Below are 23,766 nucleotides of genomic sequence, written 5' to 3' on the forward strand. Positions count from 1 at the left end.
CACACACACACACAGAACTCGGTGTGTGTCTTTAACTGCCTATAAAGTAGTCTAATGCATGCGTATTCGGGATTACTTTAAGATCTAATCATTTGAAAATGCTGCAGTAAAATCTCCTGAAAATCCGCAAGGAAGTACCTACTAGGCATGTTGAACACTGCATCATGAATTCCTTGTCGGCGGACAAAGCGCTTTATCGTGCACAGCAATGTAGTGGCGCAATCACTTTTTATGTCGGCGTGACCAAGCTTTTCTGAAGGACTGATGGCGTGACCGCAGTATCGTAGTAGCGACTGCACGCTGAAGCTCTGTGGCCGTCCTATCTTGTCGATCAGCTCTCAGCCATTTTGGAAGTGAGCTAAATAACGCAGGCAACGTCAACTGCTTTTGATCGCCATCATAACAAATGTCAAGTTAGGAGTGGCGTAAGTAGGTCAATGAGGGCCGGCCACGGTGCAATTATTGTTATGGGCCCCCCTACTACCCAATAGTAGTATTAAAAAATATATTTTGGTAATATTGCACACATACACACACACACATATATATATATATATATATATATATATATATATATATATATATATATATATATATATATATATATATATATATATATATATGAATTATTCATAATAAAGGTGCACTTACATAAATAAGGGTGGGTTATTTTCAATTCAGTAAATAATTTGATTCATTCATGTACAGCAAATTATCGGAATAGGCATGTCATCATATAATAAGCACAAAATACCAATTTTTATGGATCCATAGGGTTTAACATTTTAAAACATGTTTCTTTCGGTCAAAGTCTTTCTGTGATATCTGTTAGGGGTTCTGGGACACAAATCCTTCAACTATGGGCATGTTCTGAACATACGTCAGGTAGCGAATGAAAAGTAAGTTGATCAAGTATTGCCAACTAAAAAGCAAATACTGTCGCAACGGAGGGGGTTCTGTCAACTAAGATATCTTTACTTTTATTCCAGTACGACTTTAGTACTTAACACACCGCGGCACACAGACCATGAAACACAGACCATGTAGACTCAACCCTGAGGTATACCTCCCTAGGTGAGCGGTGGTTTGGCTCCGGGGGCGGGGGGTCAGGTCGTTGTCATGGCTCTGAACGTCAACATAAACATGAGTGTGGAAGATTAATAGCCGTCATTCAGTGTAACGGTTGGTACCAGATCAGGCTGTGGTGATGCAGCAGTAGCACTGCGAAGAATCGGGTCGAGATAGAAGGTAGGGGACTTCAGGAGCATGAAGGTGTTCAGCGGACCGGTCGTGATATAAGTTACTGTCTTCAGGATCATGAAGGTGTTCGTGAGAAGCAGACCGACCGCCACTTTTGCTCAAGAGCTCATAGAAATCCTCCCCGATGGAAAAGTAAGACAAATGTACTTTAATCGGACACTTTCCTCACTGTGTCCAATCAATCAAATGAACAATTACCAAGACACAAAAAGCATCACGGTATAGGTAAACATTTGACGATAAGAAATATAGGCCTGTATTTAAATAACACAATGAGACTAAATGTAGACCTTACACGTTTGGATGTTTTTTTCATAGAGCCACTTTTTCTTTTAACACGTCTGAATCCCAAAATAAGGTGTTTGAACCCAAACATCCGATGGCTTAGATTAGAAGCCCCTCTGGGTGTATCTGTAGTATCTGTAGTGGCCTATCTGTTAACCTTCACCCTGAGCAGCAGGTGTGCTGACTTTAGCCAATGAATTAGAGCAGAAATACTGTACATTTAAAATATACAACTTGGAAGCCCAAAGGTGAGGTCAAATGTCTATCTCTCATTTTGGAAATGTGTGTAGACATATTATTATTACCTTATTACTATCACTATAGGCTAGGTCATGTCAATATTTAACTATTTAATGTTGAATATAATCGCTAATTGCTCATTCTTAAACAAATGTGTATCTAGCTCACGCCAGCTAAAACAGTCCCTGTTCTTTGGTTCCTGTGGCTTGCCGTAGACGGTGCAGATCCACCAGAGCAAAGGGAGGCGGTGTGGAGGATACCACGCCCCCAGCTCCTGGTGCTTCCAGCTGGACGGGGTGCTGCACCTCCTGTCCCAGGAGGAGGTGTACGCCAGGGTGGGCCAGGAGGTGGTTTTGGGGGCGCTGGATGGGTACAATGGTCAGTCCAAACATCGGCATTTAATAATGTTTATATCCATTATTACGTTTATAATCAGTTTAGAACTGATTCTGATCTTAATTAGGTTGAGGAAACGTTTAATCACATAGGAGTTGATGCTGGGACAGAGAATCCTCTCCTACGTGAATCACATTAAAACACAGAAACACATTATTCAGCAGACATACAGACATACTGAAGAGCAAAGTGTTTACCGGAAAAATTGCAGAATAATGTAATTATTTGGTTTAAAATGTTAGCATCAATGAGAATGAGGGAAGACTTTGCTTTTTATGTTGTTGCTAGACTGAATCCCCCTCAGTCCCTCCCCTGAGACTGGACCATATAGTGTGGGTTCATCATTAACACTGTTCTGGTTCCCACCAGGTACGGTCTTGTGTTTCGGCCAAACGGGCGCAGGAAAGACCTACACCATGACGGGCAACACCGAGTCCTACCGCCAGCGAGGGATCATCCCCCGCGCGGTGGAACAGGTAACACACACACCTGGTCTAGAGAAGGTAACACACAAACCTGGTCTGGAGCAGGTAACACACACACCTAGCTTGGGTATACCCATGCTGCCTTTCGCGTGATTTCATTTCGCGCTGCTAGGCAGCCTGGATTCCATGGATCCGATTTTCGCCTGAGATAGGTAACCAATCACAGAACGGGGAGGGACGGCAAGACGATGACACACCCATCGTCTTCTTCCTCATCGAATTTCTGTCGCTCTACATACGTCATCTGGTATAATTGATATGATCACACACAACTGGTCTGGAGCAGGTAACACACACACCTGGTCCAGAGCAGGTAACACACACACCTGGTCCGGAGCAGGTAACACACACACACCTGGTCTGGAGCAGGTAACACACACACCTGGTCCGGTATGGTCTATATCTGGAGAAGGTGACACACACATACCGCCACACTTGGCGATGGCTCAGGAGGTAGAGTGGGTCGGCTGGTAACCGGAAGGTTTCTAGTTCGATCTGCGGCTCTTGCTCAGGGAGTCCCCAAGTGTCGAGGATTCCCTGAGCAAGACACCTAACCCTAACTGCTCCTGACGAGCTGGCTGTCGCCCTTGTGTGACCGACAACGCCGTCAGGCGTGAATATATGCGGGAATGTTAGCCGATATTTTGCAGCGCTTAGAGTGGCCACTGGTTAGAAAAGCGCTATCTAAATGCAGTTTAAATGTGAATCGCTATGTAAATGCATTTACCATTTATTTTCTGGTCTGGAGCAGGTGACACACAGTTCTGGTCTTGTCTATGTCTACTTTGTCCTTATTTAGTTCTTTTTTTCCAAGGTGTTTCAGGAAGTGGCGAAGCGCAGCGACCACATCTTCTATGTCCAGCTGTCCTACCTTGAGGTCTACAACGACACCCTGACGGACCTGCTGTCCACACTGCCCGGGCCCCAGCACCTTGCCCCCCGGGGCCCAGTGCCCCCCCCGGGCCCCGCTCCCCGGCTGGGTCTTGCATTGATGGAGGAGCCCGGTGGGCGGGTGTCCATCAGGGGTCTGTCCCTGCACCCCGTCGAGAGCCAGGAGGAGGCCCTGGACCTGCTGTTTGAGGTGGGAGGTGATGCTGTGTGATAAGCTTACTACTGTAGGACGCTGTGAAACACGTTCTACTGTAGGACACTGTGAAACACGTTCTACTGTAGGATGCTGTGAAACACGTTCTACTGTAGGACACTGTGAAACATGTTCTACTGTAGGACGCTGTGTGATAAGCTTCCTACTGTAAGACGCTGTGAAACACATTCTACTGTAGGACGCTGTGTGAAACACGTTCTACTGTAAGACGCTGTGTGAAACATGTTCTACTATAGGACACTGTGAAACACGTTCTACTGTAAGACGCTGTGAAACACGTTCTACTGTAGGACGCTGTGTGATAAGCTTCCTACTGTAGGACACTGTGTGAAACACGTTCTACTGTAGGACGCTGTGTGATAAGCTTCCTACTGTAAGACGCTGTGAAACACGTTCTACTGTAGGACGCTGTGTGAAACACGTTCTACTGTAAGACGCTGTGTGAAACATGTTCTACTGTAGGACACTGTGAAACACGTTCTACTGTAGGACACTGTGAAACACGTTCTACTGTAGGACACTGTGAAACACGTTCTACTGTAGGACGCTGTGTGATAAGCCTCCTACTGTAAGACGCTGTGAAACACGTTCTACTGTAGGACGCTGTGTGAAACACGTTCTACTGTAAGACCCTGTGTGAAACATGTTCTACTGTAGGACACTGTGAAACACGTTCTACTGTAAGACGCTGTGAAACACGTTCTACTGTAGGACGCTGTGTGATAAGCTTCCTTCTGTAAGACGCTGTGAAACACATTCTACTGTAGGACGCTGTGTGAAACACGTTCTACTGTAAGACGTTGTGTGAAACATGTTCTACTGTAGGACACTGTGAAACACGTTCTACTGTAAGACGCTGTGAAACACGTTCTACTGTAGGACGCTGTGTGATAAGCTTCCTACTGTAGGACACTGTGTGAAACACGTTCTACTGTAGGACGCTGTGTGATAAGCTTCCTACTGTAAGACGCTGTGAAACACGTTCTACTGTAAGACGCTGTGTGAAACAAGTTCTACTGTAAGACGCTGTGAAACACGTTCTACTGTAAGACGCTGTGTGAAACACATTCTACTGTTGGACACTGTGAAACACGTTCTACTGTAAGACGCTGTGTGAAACACGTTCTACTGTAAGACGCTGTGTGAAACACGTTCTACTGTAAGACGCTGTGTGAAACACGTTCTACTGTAAGACGCTGTGAAACACGTTCTACTGTAAGACGCTGTGTGAAACACGTTCTACTGTAAGACGCTGTGTGAAACACGTTCTATTGTAAGACACTGTGTGAAACATGTTCTACTGTAATTGGTTTGTACGTTGGCTGGCTGTGTTTTACTTTATCTCCTTCCTTCGTTAAGTGTTCCTTAAAGGAACTATCCTCACTCACAAGAAGGGATGGGAGCACTGTTCATGTGTTGTGTAATGTAGTGTTGGTGTGTGGTTGTCATGTCTTCCCTCAGGGGGAGCTGAATCGCATCATGGGAGCTCACGCTATGAACAACCACTCCTCCAGGTCCCACTGCATCTTCACCCTACACATACAGGTATCCCCCTTTAACTTTTAACCTTTGACCTCTGTACCAGGGTGTAAATCAAGGTTTGTGGGGGGCAGGGTTTAGGTTGTATCCATAGTCGGCGGGAAACTGCTAAATCAAAGAACTCTTATGACATGTATCTGAACCTCTTTCTTAACACTTTTCTCACGTCTCACGTATGTCTGCTTGTCGTCTCTGTGCTGCCGGTAGTCTCGCTCCAGGTCTCTCTCTGGCACCACCTTCCTGCGCTCCAAGCTGAGCCTGGTGGACCTGGCCGGGTCTGAGCGCCTGGGGAGGACTGGGGTGAGTGGTCCGGTCCGCCGAGACCCCCTTTGGCAGACAGCGTGGAACGGGGTTTCTGTTTCCGGCGTGCGAACCTTCAACAGAACCGTTCGGAGCATTTAGGCCAAATTGTAATGCTGCGGGCACCTCGAAAGGTTGGTGCCGGACTGGAGCCGAAAGATAGCAGGTTTCCTTTGACCTGAGGTGCGAAGCCCTCGGGATGGGTGAAATAGGTGCTAGTACTTTGTACATCCAGGGTGCCCCGCCACCCACCGAGGGCCAACAGTCCAGCACTGGGGCTTCTGGCTCTGCCCTTACAAATGATTGAATGGGTTCAACGTAAGAGCAGTCTTTGTGTACTCTTTATATATTTCTAAACGTGTGTGTTCTCAACTTATGTGTGTTTAAAGTGTCTATACATTTGATGTGTGTCTGCGTGTTCAATCTGTGTCGATAGATGTTATTTTAAGTGTTTGTGTATGTGAGTGTATTTAAAGTTTGTTCTTTTTGGGTACATAAAACATGTGTTCGATATATATATATCTATGTGTGTGTGTGTGTGTGTGTGTGTACGTTCTTAACATCTGTGTTTATTTAAAGTGGTGCGGTTCACGTGTATATAAAAGGTGTGTTCCTTATGGGTGTTATTTGTGTGTGTGTGTGTGTGTGTGTGTGTGTGTGTGTGTGTGTGTGTGTGTGTGTGCGTGTGTGTGTGTGTGTGTGCAGGGGGCGGGGCAGACATTGCAGGAGGCGACACACATCAACAAGTCTCTGTCCTTCCTGGAGCAGACCATCCTGGCCCTGGCGGACCCCCGCAGAGACCACGTCCCCTTCAGACAGAGCAAGCTCACCCACGCACTCAAACACTCCCTGGGTACACACACACACGGACACACACACACATTGGGATAAAAAAGTAATGTAAAAGGTTGGCAGGTGTTGTAAAGGTCCTGTGAATACACACAGACTGCCTCATGATTCTTACCCTGCAACAGACTGCTCACCTCAACAGACTGCTCACCTCAACAGACTGCTCACCGTGGCGCATGCTGATAGGGGTCAAATGATGTGCATTGGGGTCAGAAAGAATGGTCTGGCCTCAGGAATCATAGGCACAGAAAGGTTGGGAACCAGCAGGTTGGGGTTCCATCCCAGATGGCCATGGTCAACCAGTAGGTCGGCGTTATGAACCTGCACTGTAAGGTTCTTGGCTAACGTCTTGATGTCTGGATGCTTTCTCTCATCAGGAGGGAACTGCAACACAGTGCTGGTGGCCAACATCTACGGAGAGGAGGCGCAGATAGACGAGACGGTGGGCAGCACGGCTCAGACTTCCTCTTTTGGATCTGATTTTCTGCTGTTGTTTATTTGTCTGTTGTCTGAGGTGTTTGTTTACCTTTTGTCTGAGGTGTTTGTTTACCTGTTGTCTAAGGTGTTTGTTTACCTGTTGTCTTGGTGTTTGTTTACCTGTTGTCTGATGTGTTTGTTTGGCTGTTGTCTGAGGTGTTTGTTTGGCTGTTGTCTGAGGTGTTTGTTTGGCTGTTGTCTGAGGTGTTTGTTTACCTGTTGTCTGAGGTGTTTGTTTACCTGTTGTCTGAGGTGTTTGTTTGGCTGTTGTCTAAGGTGTTTGTTTACCTATTGTCTGAGGGGTTTGATTGGCTGTTGTCTGAGGTGTTTGTTTACGTGTTGTCTGATGGGTTTGATTGGCTGTTGTCTGAGGTGTTTGTTTCCCTGTTGTCTGAGGTGTTTGTTTGTCTGTTGTCTGAGGTGTTTGCTAAAGGTGATGGTTGGTGGTTAGGGTTAATGAACCCTAATGAATGATAGGGTCATCGTTCATCTGTTTATCCAGTGCTGCTTTGTGTCCTGCAGCTGTCCACGCTGCGGTTCGCCAGTCGAATGAAGAGTGTCAAAAGCCAACCGTCCATCAACCAACACGTTGACCCTGCAGTGAGACACACACTCTCATAGTCTTCATTATACTGAGTGCTGCCGCTGCCTACACAGAGACACAGGATCTTGACCCTAACCCTAACCCTAACTGTCTGTAGTTGGAGGTGAAGAGGCTCCAGAGGGAAGTGGAGACGCTGAGGGACGAGCTGTCCCTCCAGAATCTCCTGGTGAGTAGCTTCACCACCACCACCACCTCCACCACCTCCACCACCACCTCCACCACCACCACCACCACCACCACCTCCACCACCTCCACCTACTCGCTGGTTAATCATTTCAGAATGAATGAGTGTTATGGGCATCCTCTCCATCCTAGTTTCTCTTTTTTAGGTATTTTATTAGTGGTCATGTTGGCTGTGGTAACGAACCCAAATGGGTTCCTAGTACCTTACCATCATGTATGTTCCTTCGATGTAAAAGCTGTTACTTACTACTTGTAAATGAACTCAAGGTGAATGGAGGGGGGGCAAGGTACCAGCCTCTCTCCGAGGCCCAACAGGCTGAACTCCAGGACCAGGTGCAGAGGTACCTGGAAGGAAGTCTTGAGGAGATCAGTGTGAGAGATTCACTACCCACACACACACACACACACAGATTAACACACAGATTAACCACAAAAACACCAATATTAACACTACCACACAAACTCCCAGACTAACACTCAAATTAACCACACAAACACCCAGATTAACACTCATATTTACCACACAAACACCCAGATTAACACTCATATTTACCACACAAACTCCCAGAAGAACACTCAGGTTGACCACACAAACTCCCAGATTAACACTCAGGATAACCACACAAACACACAGATTCATACACAGATGAACCACACAAACTCCCAAATTAACATACAAACACCCATATTACCACTCAGGTTAACCACACAGACACCCGGACTAGACTAGTAGATTAGTAGATTAACCTCCTCCTCCTGCTCCTCAGGTGGTCAGTGTCAGACAGCTGCAGGAGGTCTTCTCTCAGTTCAGACTGGCTCTGCAGTGAGTAGTCATGTGACCACAAGCTCTGTTTACTGAATGGCTTGGGGCCATCGTCAAGACAACAGAAGAACTAGGAGGACTTTGCAGATGGGGCAGGATGGTCTAGTGGGGAGGGTGTTTGGCTCTCAGCCCATTAGTTCTGGGTTTGAAACCCAACAGTTTACCAGTAGGCATCCCTGAGCATGCATTATCCCCCCTTACCTGCTCTCCTTGTAAATCTCCTACTATTGTGTGTGTATGTGTGTGTGTGTGTGTGTGTGTGTGTGTGTGTGTGTGTGTGTGCGTGTGTGTGTGTGTGTGTGTGTGTGTGTGTGTGTGTGTGTGTGTCTGTGTGTGTGTGTGTGTGTGTGTGTGTGTGTGTGTGTGTGTGTTCTTACAGAGAGCAGGAGCAGAGAGTGAAGGCCAAGCTCTCTCAGACCTACACGCTGGTGGAGAGAGGCCGGACCGACGACTCAGCCAATCCCAAGGTCAGGAACAGCAAACCAGGAAGTGGTTCTGTAGTGTCGACCTATCCAGCCTCCTGATCGCTTTAACCCATTTGTGCCGGCTGCTGCGCGGCGCAACATTGTATCTAGTAGATACATTTGTGCCCGCAGCAGCCGGCACAAATGGGTTAAAGACCAATGGCCCATCTGAGGACTGACGACAGCTGTGCTTATCTGTTCTGCTTTGTGAAACGTCTCTACAACCTGAGGAGGAGGATGAAGTGGAGGAGGAAGAGGAGGAGGAGGAGGAGGAGGAGTCGGCCGGCAGCCGCAGGGTGGGGGGTGTGACCGGCCGCGCCCGAGTCAAGAGCAAACGCAAGAAGGCTAAAGAAGCCCCGCCAAGGTGAGACCCCAACCCAGGAGAGCCATGGGGAATGCACTCAACCCAAGTTTGTTGTTGGAAGTAAACAAAATGTATGTTTCACGAATATTTTTGGTGAAGCTCATTTGTTTAAAGGAGAAATATTATACCACCAGGTGTTAGAGTGATTAGCCTTAAAAGAAGTTCGAAAATCTGCCCCATATGACATCACTAGTGGGCGTGTCCACCTAGATCTGTGCTGGATAGATGAGCAACGTTTACTTCAGTCCACTGGGTAGGCTGGTAGACTGATCCATCCAGCACAGATCTAGGTGGACACGCCCACTAGTGATGTCATAAGGCGCAGATTTTCGAAATGGCTTGTAAGGCTAATCACACTCACACCTCGTGGTATAATATGTCTCCTTTGACAAGCGATTTCACACAAAGGATATCAACAGAGTACAGTAAATGCTTGGAAATAAATACAATTCTTAAAGTGTTGCCTCTACTTTTGAAATCAGGGTTTGAACCCAGAGTTACAAACTAATGAGTTCAATCTACTATGAAGAAACATGACAGGACTTTTATTTTGAAACCCCTTGTGGTTATTTTCATCTTTTTGTGGTGCTCCCTCTATGGATGTGGGTTCAGCCGGGGGAAAAAGCCTGGAGCCGCGAGTCCTGTCCATGGGAAGGCACTAGAGACCAGATCCAGTCCCAGGATACACCCTCCTCCCCAGACCCCTGAGGACGAACCAGACCCCCCCGACCAGGAAGTACAGGAAGCACCACCTCTGGAGGCAGAGCCAATCAGGACAGAGTATGTTTTCCAACCATAGTCACGTTAGTGCTAGCCGGAGAGAGGATCATGAATTGTAGTGTTGTCCGGACGGAAACGGATATCCCTCTGCAGTGTAAGAAGTCCCCTGCACTTAACCCATGTCACCGAAAGTCCCGCCCTCTCTCTCTGCACTAAACACATGTCACCGAAAGTCCCGCCCTCTCTCTCTCTGCACTACACCCATGTCCCTTAAAGTCCCGCCCTCTCTCTCTGCACTCCACCCATGTCCCTTAAAGTCCCGCCCTCTCTCTCTCTGCACTACACCCATGTCCCTTAAAGTCCCGCCCTCTCTCTCTCTGCACTACACCCATGTCCCTCAAAGTCCCGCCCTCTCTCTCTCTGCACTACACCCATGTCCCTTAAAGTCCCGCCCTCTCTCTCTGCACTACACCCATGTCCCTTAAAGTCCCGCCCTCTCTCTCTGCACTACACCCATGTCCCTTAAAGTCCCGCCCTCTCTCTCTGCACTACACCCATGTCCCTTAAAGTCCCGCCCTCTCTCTCTCTGCACTACACCCATGTCCCTTAAAGTCCCGCCCTCTCTCTCTCTGCACTACACCCATGTCCCTTAAAGTCCCGCCCTCTCTCTCTCTGCACTACACCCATGTCCCTTAAAGTCCCGCCCTCTCTCTCTCTGCACTACACCCATGTCCCTTAAAGTCCCGCCCTCTCTCTCTCTCTGCACTACACCCATGTCCCTTAAAGTCCCGCCCTCTCTCTCTGCACTACACCCATGTCCCTTAAAGTCCCGCCCTCTCTCTCTCTGCACTACACCCATGTCCCTTAAAGTCCCGCCCTCTCTCTCTCTCTGCACTACACCCATGTCCCTTAAAGTCCCGCCCTCTCTCTCTCTGCACTACACCCATGTCCCTTAAAGTCCCGCCCTCTCTCTCTCTGCACTACACCCATGTCCCTTAAAGTCCCGCCCTCTCTCTCTCTCTGCACTACACCCATGTCCCTTAAAGTCCCGCCCTCTCTCTCTGCACTACACCCATGTCCCTTAAAGTCCCGCCCTCTCTCTCTCTGCACTACACCCATGTCCCTTAAAGTCCCGCCCTCTCTCTCTCTGCACTACACCCATGTCCCTTAAAGTCCCGCCCTCTCTCTCTCTCTGCACTACACCCATGTCCCTTAAAGTCCCGCCCTCTCTCTCTGCACTACACCCATGTCCCTTAAAGTCCCGCCCTCTCTCTCTCTGCACTACACCCATGTCCCTTAAAGTCCCGCCCTCTCTCTCTCTGCACTACACCCATGTCCCTTAAAGTCCCAGCCTTGCTCTACACCTCTCCCCTCCCCCTGCAGCTCCCCCCCCACCAAGGCCCAGGCCTTCGAGGAGTTCAAGGCGTTGGGCGGGGCCGGCCTCCACCGCCTCCTGCGGAGCAACAAGGAGGTGCTGCAGGAGCGCCGCGCCCTCCTGTGCCTCCTCGGCCAGGAGCTCAACGCCGCCAAGAGGGACATCGACGCGGCGGCGGAAGACGTCCGGCGGCACCGCCACGCTCACGGTGCGTAACCATGGCGACCGGGAAGACAGTGTGACGGAGCCTTTGAAGGGCCGACCTGCCAATAAAGCCGGGGTCGTGGTTCCGCAGGCCGGCTCCGGGGGTCCGAGGAGACCCGGGACGTGGAGGAGGCCCTGGTGGGCCGTCTGGGGGCCCTGAGGACGCGGTACCGGCAGCACCACGACCAGCTGGGCCCCGCGAGGGCCGAGGTCCGCTACTGCCAGCACCTGGTGGACCGCTGCAGGGTCCTTCTGCTCTCAGGTCGGACCCCTCTAGTACTGCAGTACTACACCAGAGTACTGCAGTACTGTCTCCACACAGGAGGCCCCACTAGTACTGCAGTACTACACCAGAGTACTGCAGTACTGTCTTCACACAGGAGACCCCACTAGTACTGCAGTACTACACCAGAGTACTGCAGTACTACACCAGAGTACTGCAGTACTGTCTCCACACAGGAGACCCCACTAGTACTGCAGTACTACACCAGAGTACTGCAGTACTGTCTCCAAACAGGAGTCCCCACAAGTACTGTAGTACTAAACCAGAGTACTGCAGTACTGTCTCCACACAGCAGACCCCACTAGTACTGCAGTACTACACCAGAGTACTGCAGTACCACGTCTCCACACAGGAGACCCACATTACTTCCCTGCATTACTTGGTTCCCTCAAGTCATGCAGGTATTACTTGATGTGTCTGCAAATGATGCTTTGCATCGAGTACTTTAGCAGCTGCTACACTGAATTATATTCGTTTTTGTTGTATTTGCACAACTCACCCTAAGCTGTAAAGTCTCATCTTGTGCTTGGACAGAGTTTGAGAGCTGGTACCCCAACTCCTTGCTGCCGCCCCGGGAGGTCCCGGAAGGGGGTTCGATCACGCCTGGGCTCGTACCCCCGGACCCTTCTCCCTCCCTGGTGAGTCGAGGCTGTCGTTGGTCTGGGACTCACCCAGAGGACTGGGGTTTGGTTGAAACTGGAGCTAGGTTCTTACACAACCGGCCTGTCGCTCAATGGTTGTTTGCCAATCTGAAAGGGCGGTTGCGGTGATCAGTGTTGACTCAGAGACTGCACGTTGCTTGGATGTTGGTTTAGTAAAGTATAAAATGCTGCCTTCACTGAGGCATTATGGGAGATAAGATTTGGGAATACGTTTGATACAAAATAATTAACATAACGGTTTCAGCAAGTGTTCCCATCACCACATGCTGGTTAACACCATGGTATTTAAACCGTGAGCTACTTGGCTAATGGTTTAGCAGAAGTCTCGGGCGAGGTGGGAGGCCGCCTATGTACACTTCCTCATCGTGCTTCCTGTTGTCAGGGCGACGAGGAGCAGCGTCCTTGTGAGCACGTCCGGAGCAGGCGAGGCGAGGGGCCCGGCGCCGCGGCCTTCTACAACGCCCACCGCCGGAGCCTCAGACGGGTAAGTGGACAACCCACATCCCTCAGTACAAACCGTCACTAGACCTGAAGTACGAGGAGGTAAAGATTCGCACGTTCTGACCTCATTCGTGTACCGCGATGGACGAAGGGAAGCGTTGAAAGGCTGTGAATTGGCACATTTGAATAAAAGGGTCTTTCACTATGTTGGATTGTTGCCCACTAACACGCATGTTGAAATCTCTTTTCAAATGAACTTACTTTACTTACTTTACTACCATTTGAGAAGCACTGGTTTAAATATTAAGTGAGGTGTCATGGAGGAAGCGAGCAGCAGGGGGGACTTAGTGTCATTTTTTTTTATAAGTTACTTATTTTATTTGAATTATATATTTTAATGTTAAATATTGTTGCATATGTTGCACACAAAAAATTATAAGTCATATACATTTTTGAAAGGGAATAAGCTGATGAAGCTGACAAGTGACCAATGTTTACGGTTTAAAAATATTTTGTATTAAATGCAAACCCTAGTGAATCATTTGCTCTTGGAAATTGTTTTAAGTTGTTGCAGATGTTATCTAATTTTGTATGTTTGTTTGTTCGTATGTAATGTTAGCTAACTTTATTAATCTATTTTGATAAGGTGAATGTATGCAGAATGCTGGTGCCAGCAACTCATCCAGTGGTTTTGTACAGATAAATAAATAAATATTAGCAGGTTCTCAATAGTATTTAAATTCAGGGGGGGCGTGAAAAAAATTCTGTCTCCTAGGGGGGGAATGATAGAAAATAATTGAGAACCACTGATTTAAACTATGTGCCCTCTCTCCCAACAGAGGAAGAGCAGAAGACTTCCAGGAACTTTCCCAAGTCCACTTCCCACCACGGTTCTCCCCTTTGCCTAGGGGACCGGATTTTTGAGCAGACCATCGAGCACAATAAAAAAGTTGCATTATTCCTTTGAAAAGCTCTTATTTGAACAAAATGCACAATGCGGTGAATCGGCTTATTAAATGAAAAGTAAAATTTATTATTCCTGAACCACAAAATAGACTTCTTTGGTTGTACAAATCCCCTAGTTACAGTCTGGTATGAGCTCTACACATCCACCCCATAATATCTCTGCCCCGCCCCCCTCCCACAGAGAACAGATGAACAAACACAGCATTAAAAAGGTGAATCCCAACGTGTTGGAGAAAGCGTTACCTACTCAACTATAATATTTATATAAAAAAAAGACATTCACGAATGTTTCCAACCAAAAACTGAATCTCAGTCAGCTCAACATGGAAAGCTGTGATTAGTAGATTCTAGATTAAATTACAACGCCTGAGCAGCTCGCTGCCAGTACATCCCAACGACTTGATATCTGGAGACAGAGGGGGTTAAAGTAAAGTTGTGCCTAGAAGAGGTCTCTCCCATCATTTAAAACCATTAAAACCAATATACAAGCAGAGAGCTCCCAGTTACAAGCCCGGTAATCACTGGCCCGCATGGCTCAGTTTATTTATTCCCCCCCCCCCCCCCCCCCCCCGAGTTAGCTTTCCATACAATATTCACACGATATTAAAGGATTTCTCAGTGGTATCAGATTTAAATTAACCAAAGACGGATTAAAAACAATAGACATTATAACCCTGCCACCCTCACGAGCCTCCTGATATGAAGAGAATGATTTGTAGTTTACAGCGACGCCCTTAAAAGGACGGGAGGAAAGTACCATAAGACCCCTGGCGATGGCGCTGTGACTGAGCTAGCGGTAGCTTTCTTTTACATTGTATTGTCTGCTAGCATTGTAGCCTGTGGATGTAAACGGCGGTGGATGAACAGTGATGCTAGCGTCTCGTCAGGGTGGCTAGCAGGACTCTGACGCTCTCTGCTCCACTCGTCGGGTAGGCCGGGGCCTTCTTCGTTAGTTGCCTCGCAGGGCGTCATAAAATGTGTTTTTAAAATGCTTATACAAAATAGAAGGGTGATATGCTGTTACTTCCTTCATAGCTTGATAGTGTTAAAATAGGTTAAAAGGAAAAATAATCGACGTGACTTTGTGCTCTGAAGGGGCTTACAGCAGTAGGAAAAGGCTTCGAATCAAAGACTAAAATGTTCCAGACCAAAATAAACTTTGGATGTTAGAATCTTGTAGTGTGTTTTTTATGTGTGTGTGTGTGTGTTTGTGTGTGTGTGTTTGTGTGTGTGTGTGTGTGTGTGTGTGTGGAAGCGACGCGTGCACGTGAAGGCAGCAGGACGCGCACGCTACCCCTATAACATTTACAATCTAGTCACTCCGAACTATAACATTCCCAAAGTTAGTATTACAGCTACGATTATTTTCTTCCAGTCTACTTTTCTCTCTTTTTTTAAAAAACAGCAAAACAAAAAAAGATCAGCAGAAACTAAACATCGTCCCGGCGACTCGTCCCCTAGCAACGTGTCCCATAGCAACGCTCCGCTTCACAGGCGTCGCATGAACGCGCACCGCCGGCTCTGTTGGCATGGCGACGAGGACCAGTGCGCCCATCTTGTGTGGTGACTCATCTCCTGACCTGCCCCGCCTGTGTGGACGCAGCAGGAAGTGACTACTTGTGAAGAGTTTGGATCGTCGTTGTCGCCGTGGTTTCCACACATCCGGTGGTCCTCACGAGCCGTTGTGTGTGTGTGTGTGTGTGTGTGTGTGTGTGTGTGTGTGTGTTCCTGTGTTCCGGGGCTATGTGGGGACGGCGGCTTCCAGGCTGTTGCGGCCCTGTCTCAGCTTGCGTTTGTTGCTGTACAGCGACACCTCCTCCGGGCTCGCATCCGCCTCCTCTGGGTTCACAGCCGCTACTGGGAAACACACACACACACACACACACAAAATAGTGTTAACGACAAGACCTCAGCCCATCTTGAAAACTAAAGGAAGCTGACAGGGAAGAGAAACAAGGAAGTGGAAAGAATGATGCAGAGAAGCAAGTGAAGAAACAGCAGACAAGAGTATACATTTAAAGAGTTAGTACACACCGTAAGTTAAACCTGCAGTAGCAGCACCCCACTGGTCAAATGTAGTATTACACATGCACTTGTTTTCGTTGGTTTAATTGTCACTTTACTGGCTAATCTCATACCTCGTTGCATTTACTCCTTTAATATCATGATTCTAATTTACATTACATTGAGACCGTGACTCTGAAATGGTGATCAATTTGAAAAATCAACCAGTGTAGAAAACTTGGGCTGGACTACAAAACACGCACAGGTACATCTAGAGTGATGTCACAACGTCTACTGTTTAATGGTAGATTGTTTTTTTGGTTAATTTGATATTGTATAGCTTATTATCATTAGAATGAAAAACAAAATCCAGTAACGCCCATTGGTCTGTAGCAGGGGTCACCAACACGGCGCCTGCAAGGACCATATGAGGCCCCCGCCAGCCTGCTCTAAACATAGCACTGCTCATTCTTCAACAACTCTTTAAGTCATTGCTGATAATTATTCAGAGAAATCATTAACATGATCAGTGTCTTCACATAGACGAGTATCATTAATCGTTAATAATAATGTATAACTAAAGGCAAACTGAGCAAATTTGTTATTTCAGAAGAATGTATCAAACTGGGTGCTCTTCGTATGACTCAGTACCCATGGCTCTCAGGTTCAGAAAGGTTGGTGATCCCTGGTCTGTAGTGTATGAATTCGGCCTCTCTTTCCCACACCTAGGCACCTCCGCCTGACGCCAGGTCAGAGACCCCAACCCAATAGTCCTCCACGGACCACATCTAAGGTGACACACCACACCAAGCCAGGCGAGAACCCCACAGACCCGCTAAACCCCCATGCCTAGGCTACCAAGCTCGGCCCCGTTAACACACGGCACACGTTTGGGGGTCCTACCAAGAGGGGGGGGGTCTATCCCAGGTAGTCACCTGGAGACGAGAACACATTATTACAGTCTGCATGGCTACTGGCACGCCCCTCTCCAGACACACACACACACACACACACAGTTTTTAGCAGTTTTTCTGTTTTCTCAAAGAGCAGTCTCCAACCAGTTTGTGGTGCTGACCCTAGAGATAAGTCTAAGGATGACGATTGGCTATTGACTGTAGCCCCTCCCACAGGAACTCACCTGGGCTGCTGGTGCCGTCGTCTATGAAGCAAGGCTCATCCACCAGGTCAGGTGACTAGGAGAGAGAGAGAGAGAGAGAGGAAGGAATCACAACCGGGTTGGGCCGTGTGTGTGTGTGTGTGCCAACACTTAATCCCCTCGTATTTAAAGGGCCCCCCTTTTTCACACACCAGGAGTTCAAAATCGACCCAATTAGAGACATTTCAAGTGCCAAGAGACTGCCAATTGGTAAAGGAGACCAATTGGACGCCCACTTGTGATGTCACTAACGGGTCGACTTCAGCAAAGACTGATCAATCACGTCACACCTGGTTGGGAAACTGGGAGCCGTTTAATTAGTGTGTGTGTCAAGATGTTACTTTGACCCTTTACCCTGTGGAAGGTAACCAGAAAGTGCTGCAATGTTAGTTCACCACTCACAGACTGTACACAAAGGCAAACAGAAGAGTGTTGCAAGAGTTCCCGGCAACACTAGACAGCACCCAGAGAGCTAGAGGTCTTGATCTGTAGAGTTACAGTCTCAACCTGAGAGCCCGTACCCAGCTGAAGACTTACCTCTTCAGCTGGGCGCCCCAGATAGCGTGTTACACCTGTTGTTACGTACTTAACGACAACATTTTAGTACTTTAGCATCCTGGGATACATTTAGACATTTATTTATTTATTATTGTTATTTGGTTTCCAGTGACCAATGTCTGTGTAAACAGTGGCTCACTACTTAAACACATTTCAACTTTTGAACAGCAACCCACAGTGCCCACGGTGACATCAAACACAACCAATCACAGCCGACAGGGGGGTCAGTTCCAGTAGACCAAGCCGAGAGACGCCTCACTGCACCACAGTACGGTACAGCCTAGCGTTAGCCTGGGCTAACAGGCCCAACACACACACAGCCACGCCCCGCAACCAGGCCTCCCCCCTGGGGAACACAGCATGCTGTCGCTAGCACACAGACTGCCCTGGCCGGGTGGAGATCAAGAAGCTACAAGTGTGTTGGTTAAAAGGACAGGAAAGCCTTGGTATCCGAGCCATGCGTGGAATGCCGGAGTGGGGGTGAAAGCCATAATGAAGGTGGGTGGCAGTTAGTGGTCATTGAACCCAGAGTTCATCCTGGTTAAAATGGGTGACTGAATTCGGAGGTGAAAACGGTAGGGACAGAGCCCCCCGGTGGTAACAGTGGGTGCTGCGATTACAGTTGGTGATGTGGCATCAGAAAGGGTGATGGTAAATCACCTGTTTGTAGTGTTTTGATTAGACATGTGCATGAGAAGTAGGGTTGGTTAATGTTAAAATGAAGTGATTGTCGCCCCGTTTGTGACCAAACGCTCCGTATTATCATATCCGTTTCTGGGTCACACTGTCGTCCAGTTAAAGGCTTTCCGGATTCCTGAAAACATGAACTGACTTCCTTTGTTGCAGGTGTCTGATAAATAGTTCTCCATTTGTACCTGGCAGGTTAGTTTGTTGATTTATTTATTTACTTCATTTAATTGTTTTGTTTAAACTAACAACTTACCTTGCAGGTTAATTAGTTGACTTGATTTATTGACTTCATTTAGTTAAGTTAGTTTGAACTAACTTTACACAGATTTTGTGGGTTTAAACTTTGGGGTTCCACTTTAGATGAACTAACCTGCAGGGTAAGATATGGAGCCTGCTGTCATGTTTACGGTCTGCCAACAGGCCTCAGAGGGGAGGACCCAGTGACCCTGAAGGGATCATGATAATACGAAGTGTTGCTCCCGCATGGGGATAAGTGATGGCCTCACTGGTTGAACAGTGAGCCAGGGAACAGTGGTGTGTGGTGACTGGTGGGAGATGTTTGAGTTTATTCTTACGAAACCAAAAACACGTTTTGTAAACAACACAAACACACATCCCTGAGTCCGGAGAGCAGTGTTAGCCACACCCCCACAAAGAGCCTCAGCCAATCAACAAGCTCCCCCCCCCCCCCCCCCCCCCCCCCACAAAAAAAAAAAACAGACTCAGGGTTTCCACGGCCACACCTTCTCAGTAACGGAGGGGGGGGGGGGGGGGGGGAGGAGCGAGGAGCGGGCGGGGGGGAGGTGCTCATGCAGCCGGTACCTGGATGTCGTAAACGGGTTTGGAAGAAGGAATGGCTGCGAACTGTCGGTAGTCAAACTTCTTAGACGACACGGACTGGAGGGACAAAGGGTGGACAGCATGATGGAGGGAGGTGGGGATGGAGGTAAGGATGGGGGGGGGGGAGAGGAGAGAGAGAGTAGAGGAGGGTGAGGGTGAGGGCAGTGGTCAGGACAGAGGAGAGGAGAGCTAAGAAAAAGGGTGAGGCAGCCAGCCAGGGAATGGGGTGGAAGGGGTGAGCGTGATCAAAGCGTGGACTGGCCATGTGCCCATGAGCAAGGCATCGGGGTGGGGGGAGGGGGGCCGACCTCCATGTGTCTTACAGGGCCGCCGTGTACTTCCTGTGCCGTTGGGGAGGCTACTTCAACGGTGGATACCAAACAGAAGGGAGCATCAGTAAGTAAGGATAACAAGATGGCCTCTTACCAGTCTGCCGGGGGAGGTGACCCCTCGAGGGACGAGTTCTGTCGGGGGAATACACAATAAAAACGCGTTAATACCCCCCTAGTCCAATAGTAGCCTATTCCTTTGGTCTAATTGAATGCAGATGCTGACATGAACAGACGCACACATGATGGTCAAACTGGTAGTTCATATGTTGGGAGAGGCTGTTGGTAAGTATTATTTTCAACAACAGCCACCTAAGATGAGGCATCGTTGAGTCTGTTTTAAGTGGTAAAAGAAGATATTGTATATGATCCGTCGATGATGGGTCTGACCTAAAAGATATGATTAGACTATGCAAAACCTTAGTCGAAGATACCTGTATGTTGTAGAAAGACTAAACAAGTAAATAAACACTAGAAAAAGACAAACAAGTCGATCTGCAGGGACAGCGCCATCTACGGTGAAACGCGGGTCATGACACAACGTGGTTTCTGATTGGCGTTACCACCGGTGACCAGTGGTGATGTCACTACTACACGGCTTCCCGTCTGCGCATATTATCGGAGCGGCGTCGCACGTCAACCGCAGTGGGCGGCGTCCCTTGGGTGGCGCTGTGTTTACCTTCCATGGGTGTGGGGGAGGGGGTGGGGGCGGGGGACGGCGACTCCGTCAGCTGGTCCAGCGTGCCGCGCTTCTTGCCCTCCTTGGACTTGGCGATGACCATCTGGGCCTTCAGGGCATCCTGCTCCAAAGACTTCATCCTGCGGGGGGGGGCAACACAGTCAGCTGGGGCCCGGTCAATGGCAGGGGGCTGCGGGGGACGGTCCGCCCCGGATGGGTTTTGGGATAGATCGGCCCACCGAGCGGACTGGACCAACTGGTGAGCCGATCTATCCGTCATGCGTCTGGCTGGACCCCTCCTATTGGGACGTCCCGAGCGAAGACTACCCCGGTGCGGTCGACTGGGAGGATGATCCATCAACCAATCTATCTATCGATCCAACATTCAACTTGTGATGTCACTAGGGGGTAAGCGATGATGGCTGGTCCACATCAGGAGCCCCTCTCGATCAAGCCTCTCGACATTAGGCCTGTGACTCAAGGTGCCGGCCAACATCAACATGGACATGTTGTGGTGTAGTGTCCTCGGCGGCCATGTTGCGTTCAAACCGTGACCCGAGGAAACCCAGCGCATTCCAGGGTGAGGAGCATCTCCTCACTACTAGGTGGTGACTCTGTGGGCTCAAGGTAAGTCGGAGTAATGATGCACTGATGAGAGAAGAGAGAGAAGAGCAGAGAAGGTACAGAGGGAGGGGTGGAAGGCGGGAAGCCGGTGAAGGAGAAGCCAAGCCGTGCACAAGTGACGGTGTTTGGGCGAGCGGGTGACTCTACTGCTCCCTCTCTTTGAAAAAGGAACCAAACACTGGAAATCAGACCGAAGGGAACAGCGCTGTCTCTGGCTGAACACTGGCACTGCGGCCGCTTCTGACCCACTCGTTTCAGGACAAGGTGACGCCGTGCACGGAGCGACCTCAGCCGGCCCCGACCGAGCCAATCAGAAGCAGGCGCTGTGTGGTGTTCCAATGTGTTTGCTCGCGTGTCGCTCCGGTTGGATTTGGGTTGGTTTTAAAATAAAACTTTAAACCAATCTCATGCCAAAGCACCCCCCTCCCCTCCCCCCGGCACACTCCCACAATGCCGTGCGTACGGCCCGGCGGTGGCCCAGGGAGCAGACCTGGGCTGGGTGTCAGCGGAGGGGCTCTGAGACGCCCTCACCCTGGCCTGGTACAGCCTCCTGGCCAGGTCCTGCTCATACTGCCTAACATCCTCCTCCAGACCAGACGGCCTGCACCCAGACACACCACCGCCATCACCAGGAGGGGGAGGGGGGGGGGAGAGGAGGAGGAGGTATGAAAGGAGGAGGAGGGGGAGGAGGAGGAGGAAGGGGGGGGGGGAGGAGGAGGAGGAGGAGGAGGAGGAGGAGGAGGAGGAGGAGGAGGAGGAGGGAGGAGGAGGAGGAGGGGGGAGGAGGAGGAAACAAGGGTAGGAGACAAGAACGACAGGAATAAAGGAAGATAAAAACAAAGATACAACACAGACACATAGATAGTCGGGAACTCATCCACAGGACACAGTGGGCGAGAGAGGAAGAGAGCGAGAGAGAAAACACTGACTGTCTCTCTCACTGAGTCAACAAAGGCCTGGAATTGACCCCAGTGAAGTGAGAGTTGTGACACACTGGGTAGCGACTAGCAAGGGGCAGAGATTTAATTTGACATATTTAGTCTTAGTTCAAGGCAGGGTAGTCAACAGGGATAAACCAGCCAGAGTAAGGCCAGAATAAATCAGTGTGGAATTATTATCTATTATGTGTAGATACCGATGGTTAACATCTGCAGAGGTTGGATCAGATCGATTCTAGGGCACTGTTTACTTTAAAACAAACATACCGCAACATGTGGTCAACAAACCACAGTCCAACATATCCCTGAGTTCAATCAATAAAACAAAGTTGAACTTCAGCCCCACATTAAACATATAAAGCAAAACCCCCCCTTCTGTTCCCATAGATGCAAACATACAATAAAAGCACTACAATACTGGTGACACAACCAGTTATTAATCTACCAAGCAGAATAGAAAACATAAATGATTTGCACATATGCTGTTGGACTCCACCCCCCAAATAAAGCCTAACTGTCAAATTGCTTTCTTTAGCATGGGACTGTAGCAAAACGGATGTGAACTCAATCGAGCAAATCCAAAGCTCAGCTAAAGGACTCTATGCTGAACCGGGTTACACCAAACCCAACTGGGCTAAGCTAAACGACCCTAAACGGAGCACGACTAGGGAACCAGCGCAGAGTGGCAATTAAGCTAAGCTTAACTAAACCAGGAAGAGCTGTGCTCCGCTACAGGCCGGTGTCTCACCGCGCTGCCCGCCACATGGCCCTCTTCTCGGCCTCCAGAGCCCGTTTCTCGGCGGGGGAGAGGTCCTGGTCCGGCGCCGCCGCCAGCTCCGGGCTCTGCAGCCTCAGCCGCTCCTGGTGGCGCCGCTCAGCCTTCGCCGTGCGGATCGGCGCCACGGCCGGCTCACCGGTGTAGGCAGGGATGAGCCTGCACACACACACACACACACACACACACACACACACACACACACACACACACACACACAGGATCAATATAGAATACTGTAGACCGTTGACTACTGCTATATTATATATTATATTAGTGAGTTAGTGGCTTCTAGTGGAAGGGGTTAAATTAGAGAGTAATAGGTGATGGGGTTATATTAGAGACTACTAGTGGGTGGGTCATTTTGTTGCTAGTTACCCGGTCATGGAGTTGGGCCGCTGGTCCAACCTGAAACCATCTTCCAGGGAATTCCTCTGGGATTCTCCCTTCCCGTCCACTGAGGACGCTCTGCAGACACAACAACAGATAGTTGCATATACTTACTTAGACTGGAATGCGGGATCCAGTAGGGTTCAATCCATTTGTTACATAGCATAATTGTGCTTATATATGAACCCATATATAAGAACTAGTCATGTCAGAGCTCAGTAGAAATTAAATATAGTAACATGTTCTGCTGATAGAGGTAAAAGGAGGAAAGAGGAGGGATAGAAGGATAGGAGAGAGGAGGGATGGAGGGAGGGATGGATGGAGAGGAGGCGAGAGGAGGGATGGAAGGAGAGGAGAGAGGAGTGATGGAAGGAGAGGAGAGAGGAGTGATGGAAGGAGAGGAGAGAGGAGTGATGGAGGGAGGGATGGATGGAGAGGAGGCGAGAGGAGGGATGGAAGGAGAGGAGAGAGGAGTAATGGAAGGAGAGGAGAGAGGAGTGATGAAGGAGAGGAGAGAGGAGTGATGGAGGGAGGGATGGATGGAGAGGAGGCGAGAGGAGGGATGGAAGGAGAGGAGAGAGGAGTGATGGAAGGAGAGGAGAGAGGAGTGATGGAAGGAGAGGAGAAAGGAGTGATGGAAGGAGAGGAGTAAGGAGTGATGGGAGGAGAGGAGAGAGGAGTGATGGAAGGAGAGGAGAGAGGAGTGATAGAAGGAGAGGAGGAGAGAGGTGGGAGAGATGGAGAGGACCATCAGGAGA

At 49.0% G+C, this 23,766-nt stretch overlaps 2 protein-coding genes across 11 annotated transcripts in view; one reads left to right on the plus strand and one right to left on the minus strand.

The window, feature by feature from the left end:
• Positions 1-1,317: 1,317 nt before the first annotated feature.
• On the plus strand, positions 1,318-13,967 carry kif9 (kinesin family member 9; the record flags this gene model as incomplete). Its single annotated transcript, XM_079754610.1, has 17 exons — positions 1,318-1,392; positions 2,001-2,163; positions 2,551-2,657; positions 3,481-3,747; positions 5,233-5,316; positions 5,518-5,610; positions 6,316-6,463; positions 6,837-6,901; positions 7,459-7,536; positions 7,638-7,706; positions 7,991-8,095; positions 8,491-8,546; positions 11,478-11,677; positions 11,765-11,935; positions 12,491-12,594; positions 13,001-13,102; positions 13,899-13,967. 17 exons carry the CDS (start codon positions 1,318-1,320, stop codon positions 13,965-13,967), a joined length of 1,956 nt encoding a protein of 651 aa, XP_079610736.1.
• Positions 13,968-14,598: 631 nt separating this feature from the next.
• Positions 14,599-23,766, minus strand: part of scrib (scribble planar cell polarity protein) — a 72,731-nt gene continuing 63,563 nt past the window's right edge. For 5 of the 10 annotated variants that reach the window (XM_079754673.1, XM_079754675.1, XM_079754674.1 and 2 more), the window contains 7 exons: positions 22,997-23,086; positions 22,592-22,777; positions 20,282-20,421; positions 19,700-19,737; positions 19,256-19,330; positions 17,168-17,222; positions 14,599-15,882 (listed from right to left, as the gene is read on the minus strand). In XM_079754673.1, coding sequence (XP_079610799.1) covers positions 15,767-15,882; positions 17,168-17,222; positions 19,256-19,330; positions 19,700-19,737; positions 20,282-20,421; positions 22,592-22,777; positions 22,997-23,086 — 700 coding nt within the window. In that variant the 3' untranslated portion in view covers positions 14,599-15,766. Of the gene's footprint in view, positions 15,883-16,932; positions 16,965-17,167; positions 17,223-19,255; positions 19,331-19,699; positions 19,738-20,281; positions 20,422-22,591; positions 22,778-22,996; positions 23,087-23,766 lie in introns of all 10 variants that reach the window. The other 5 variants (XM_079754677.1, XM_079754678.1, XM_079754680.1 and 2 more) reach the window with 5 other exon arrangements.

This window comes from Pollachius pollachius (genome assembly GCF_949987615.1).
Source record: "Pollachius pollachius genome assembly, chromosome: 17".
Taxonomy (NCBI): domain Eukaryota; kingdom Metazoa; phylum Chordata; class Actinopteri; order Gadiformes; family Gadidae; genus Pollachius; species Pollachius pollachius.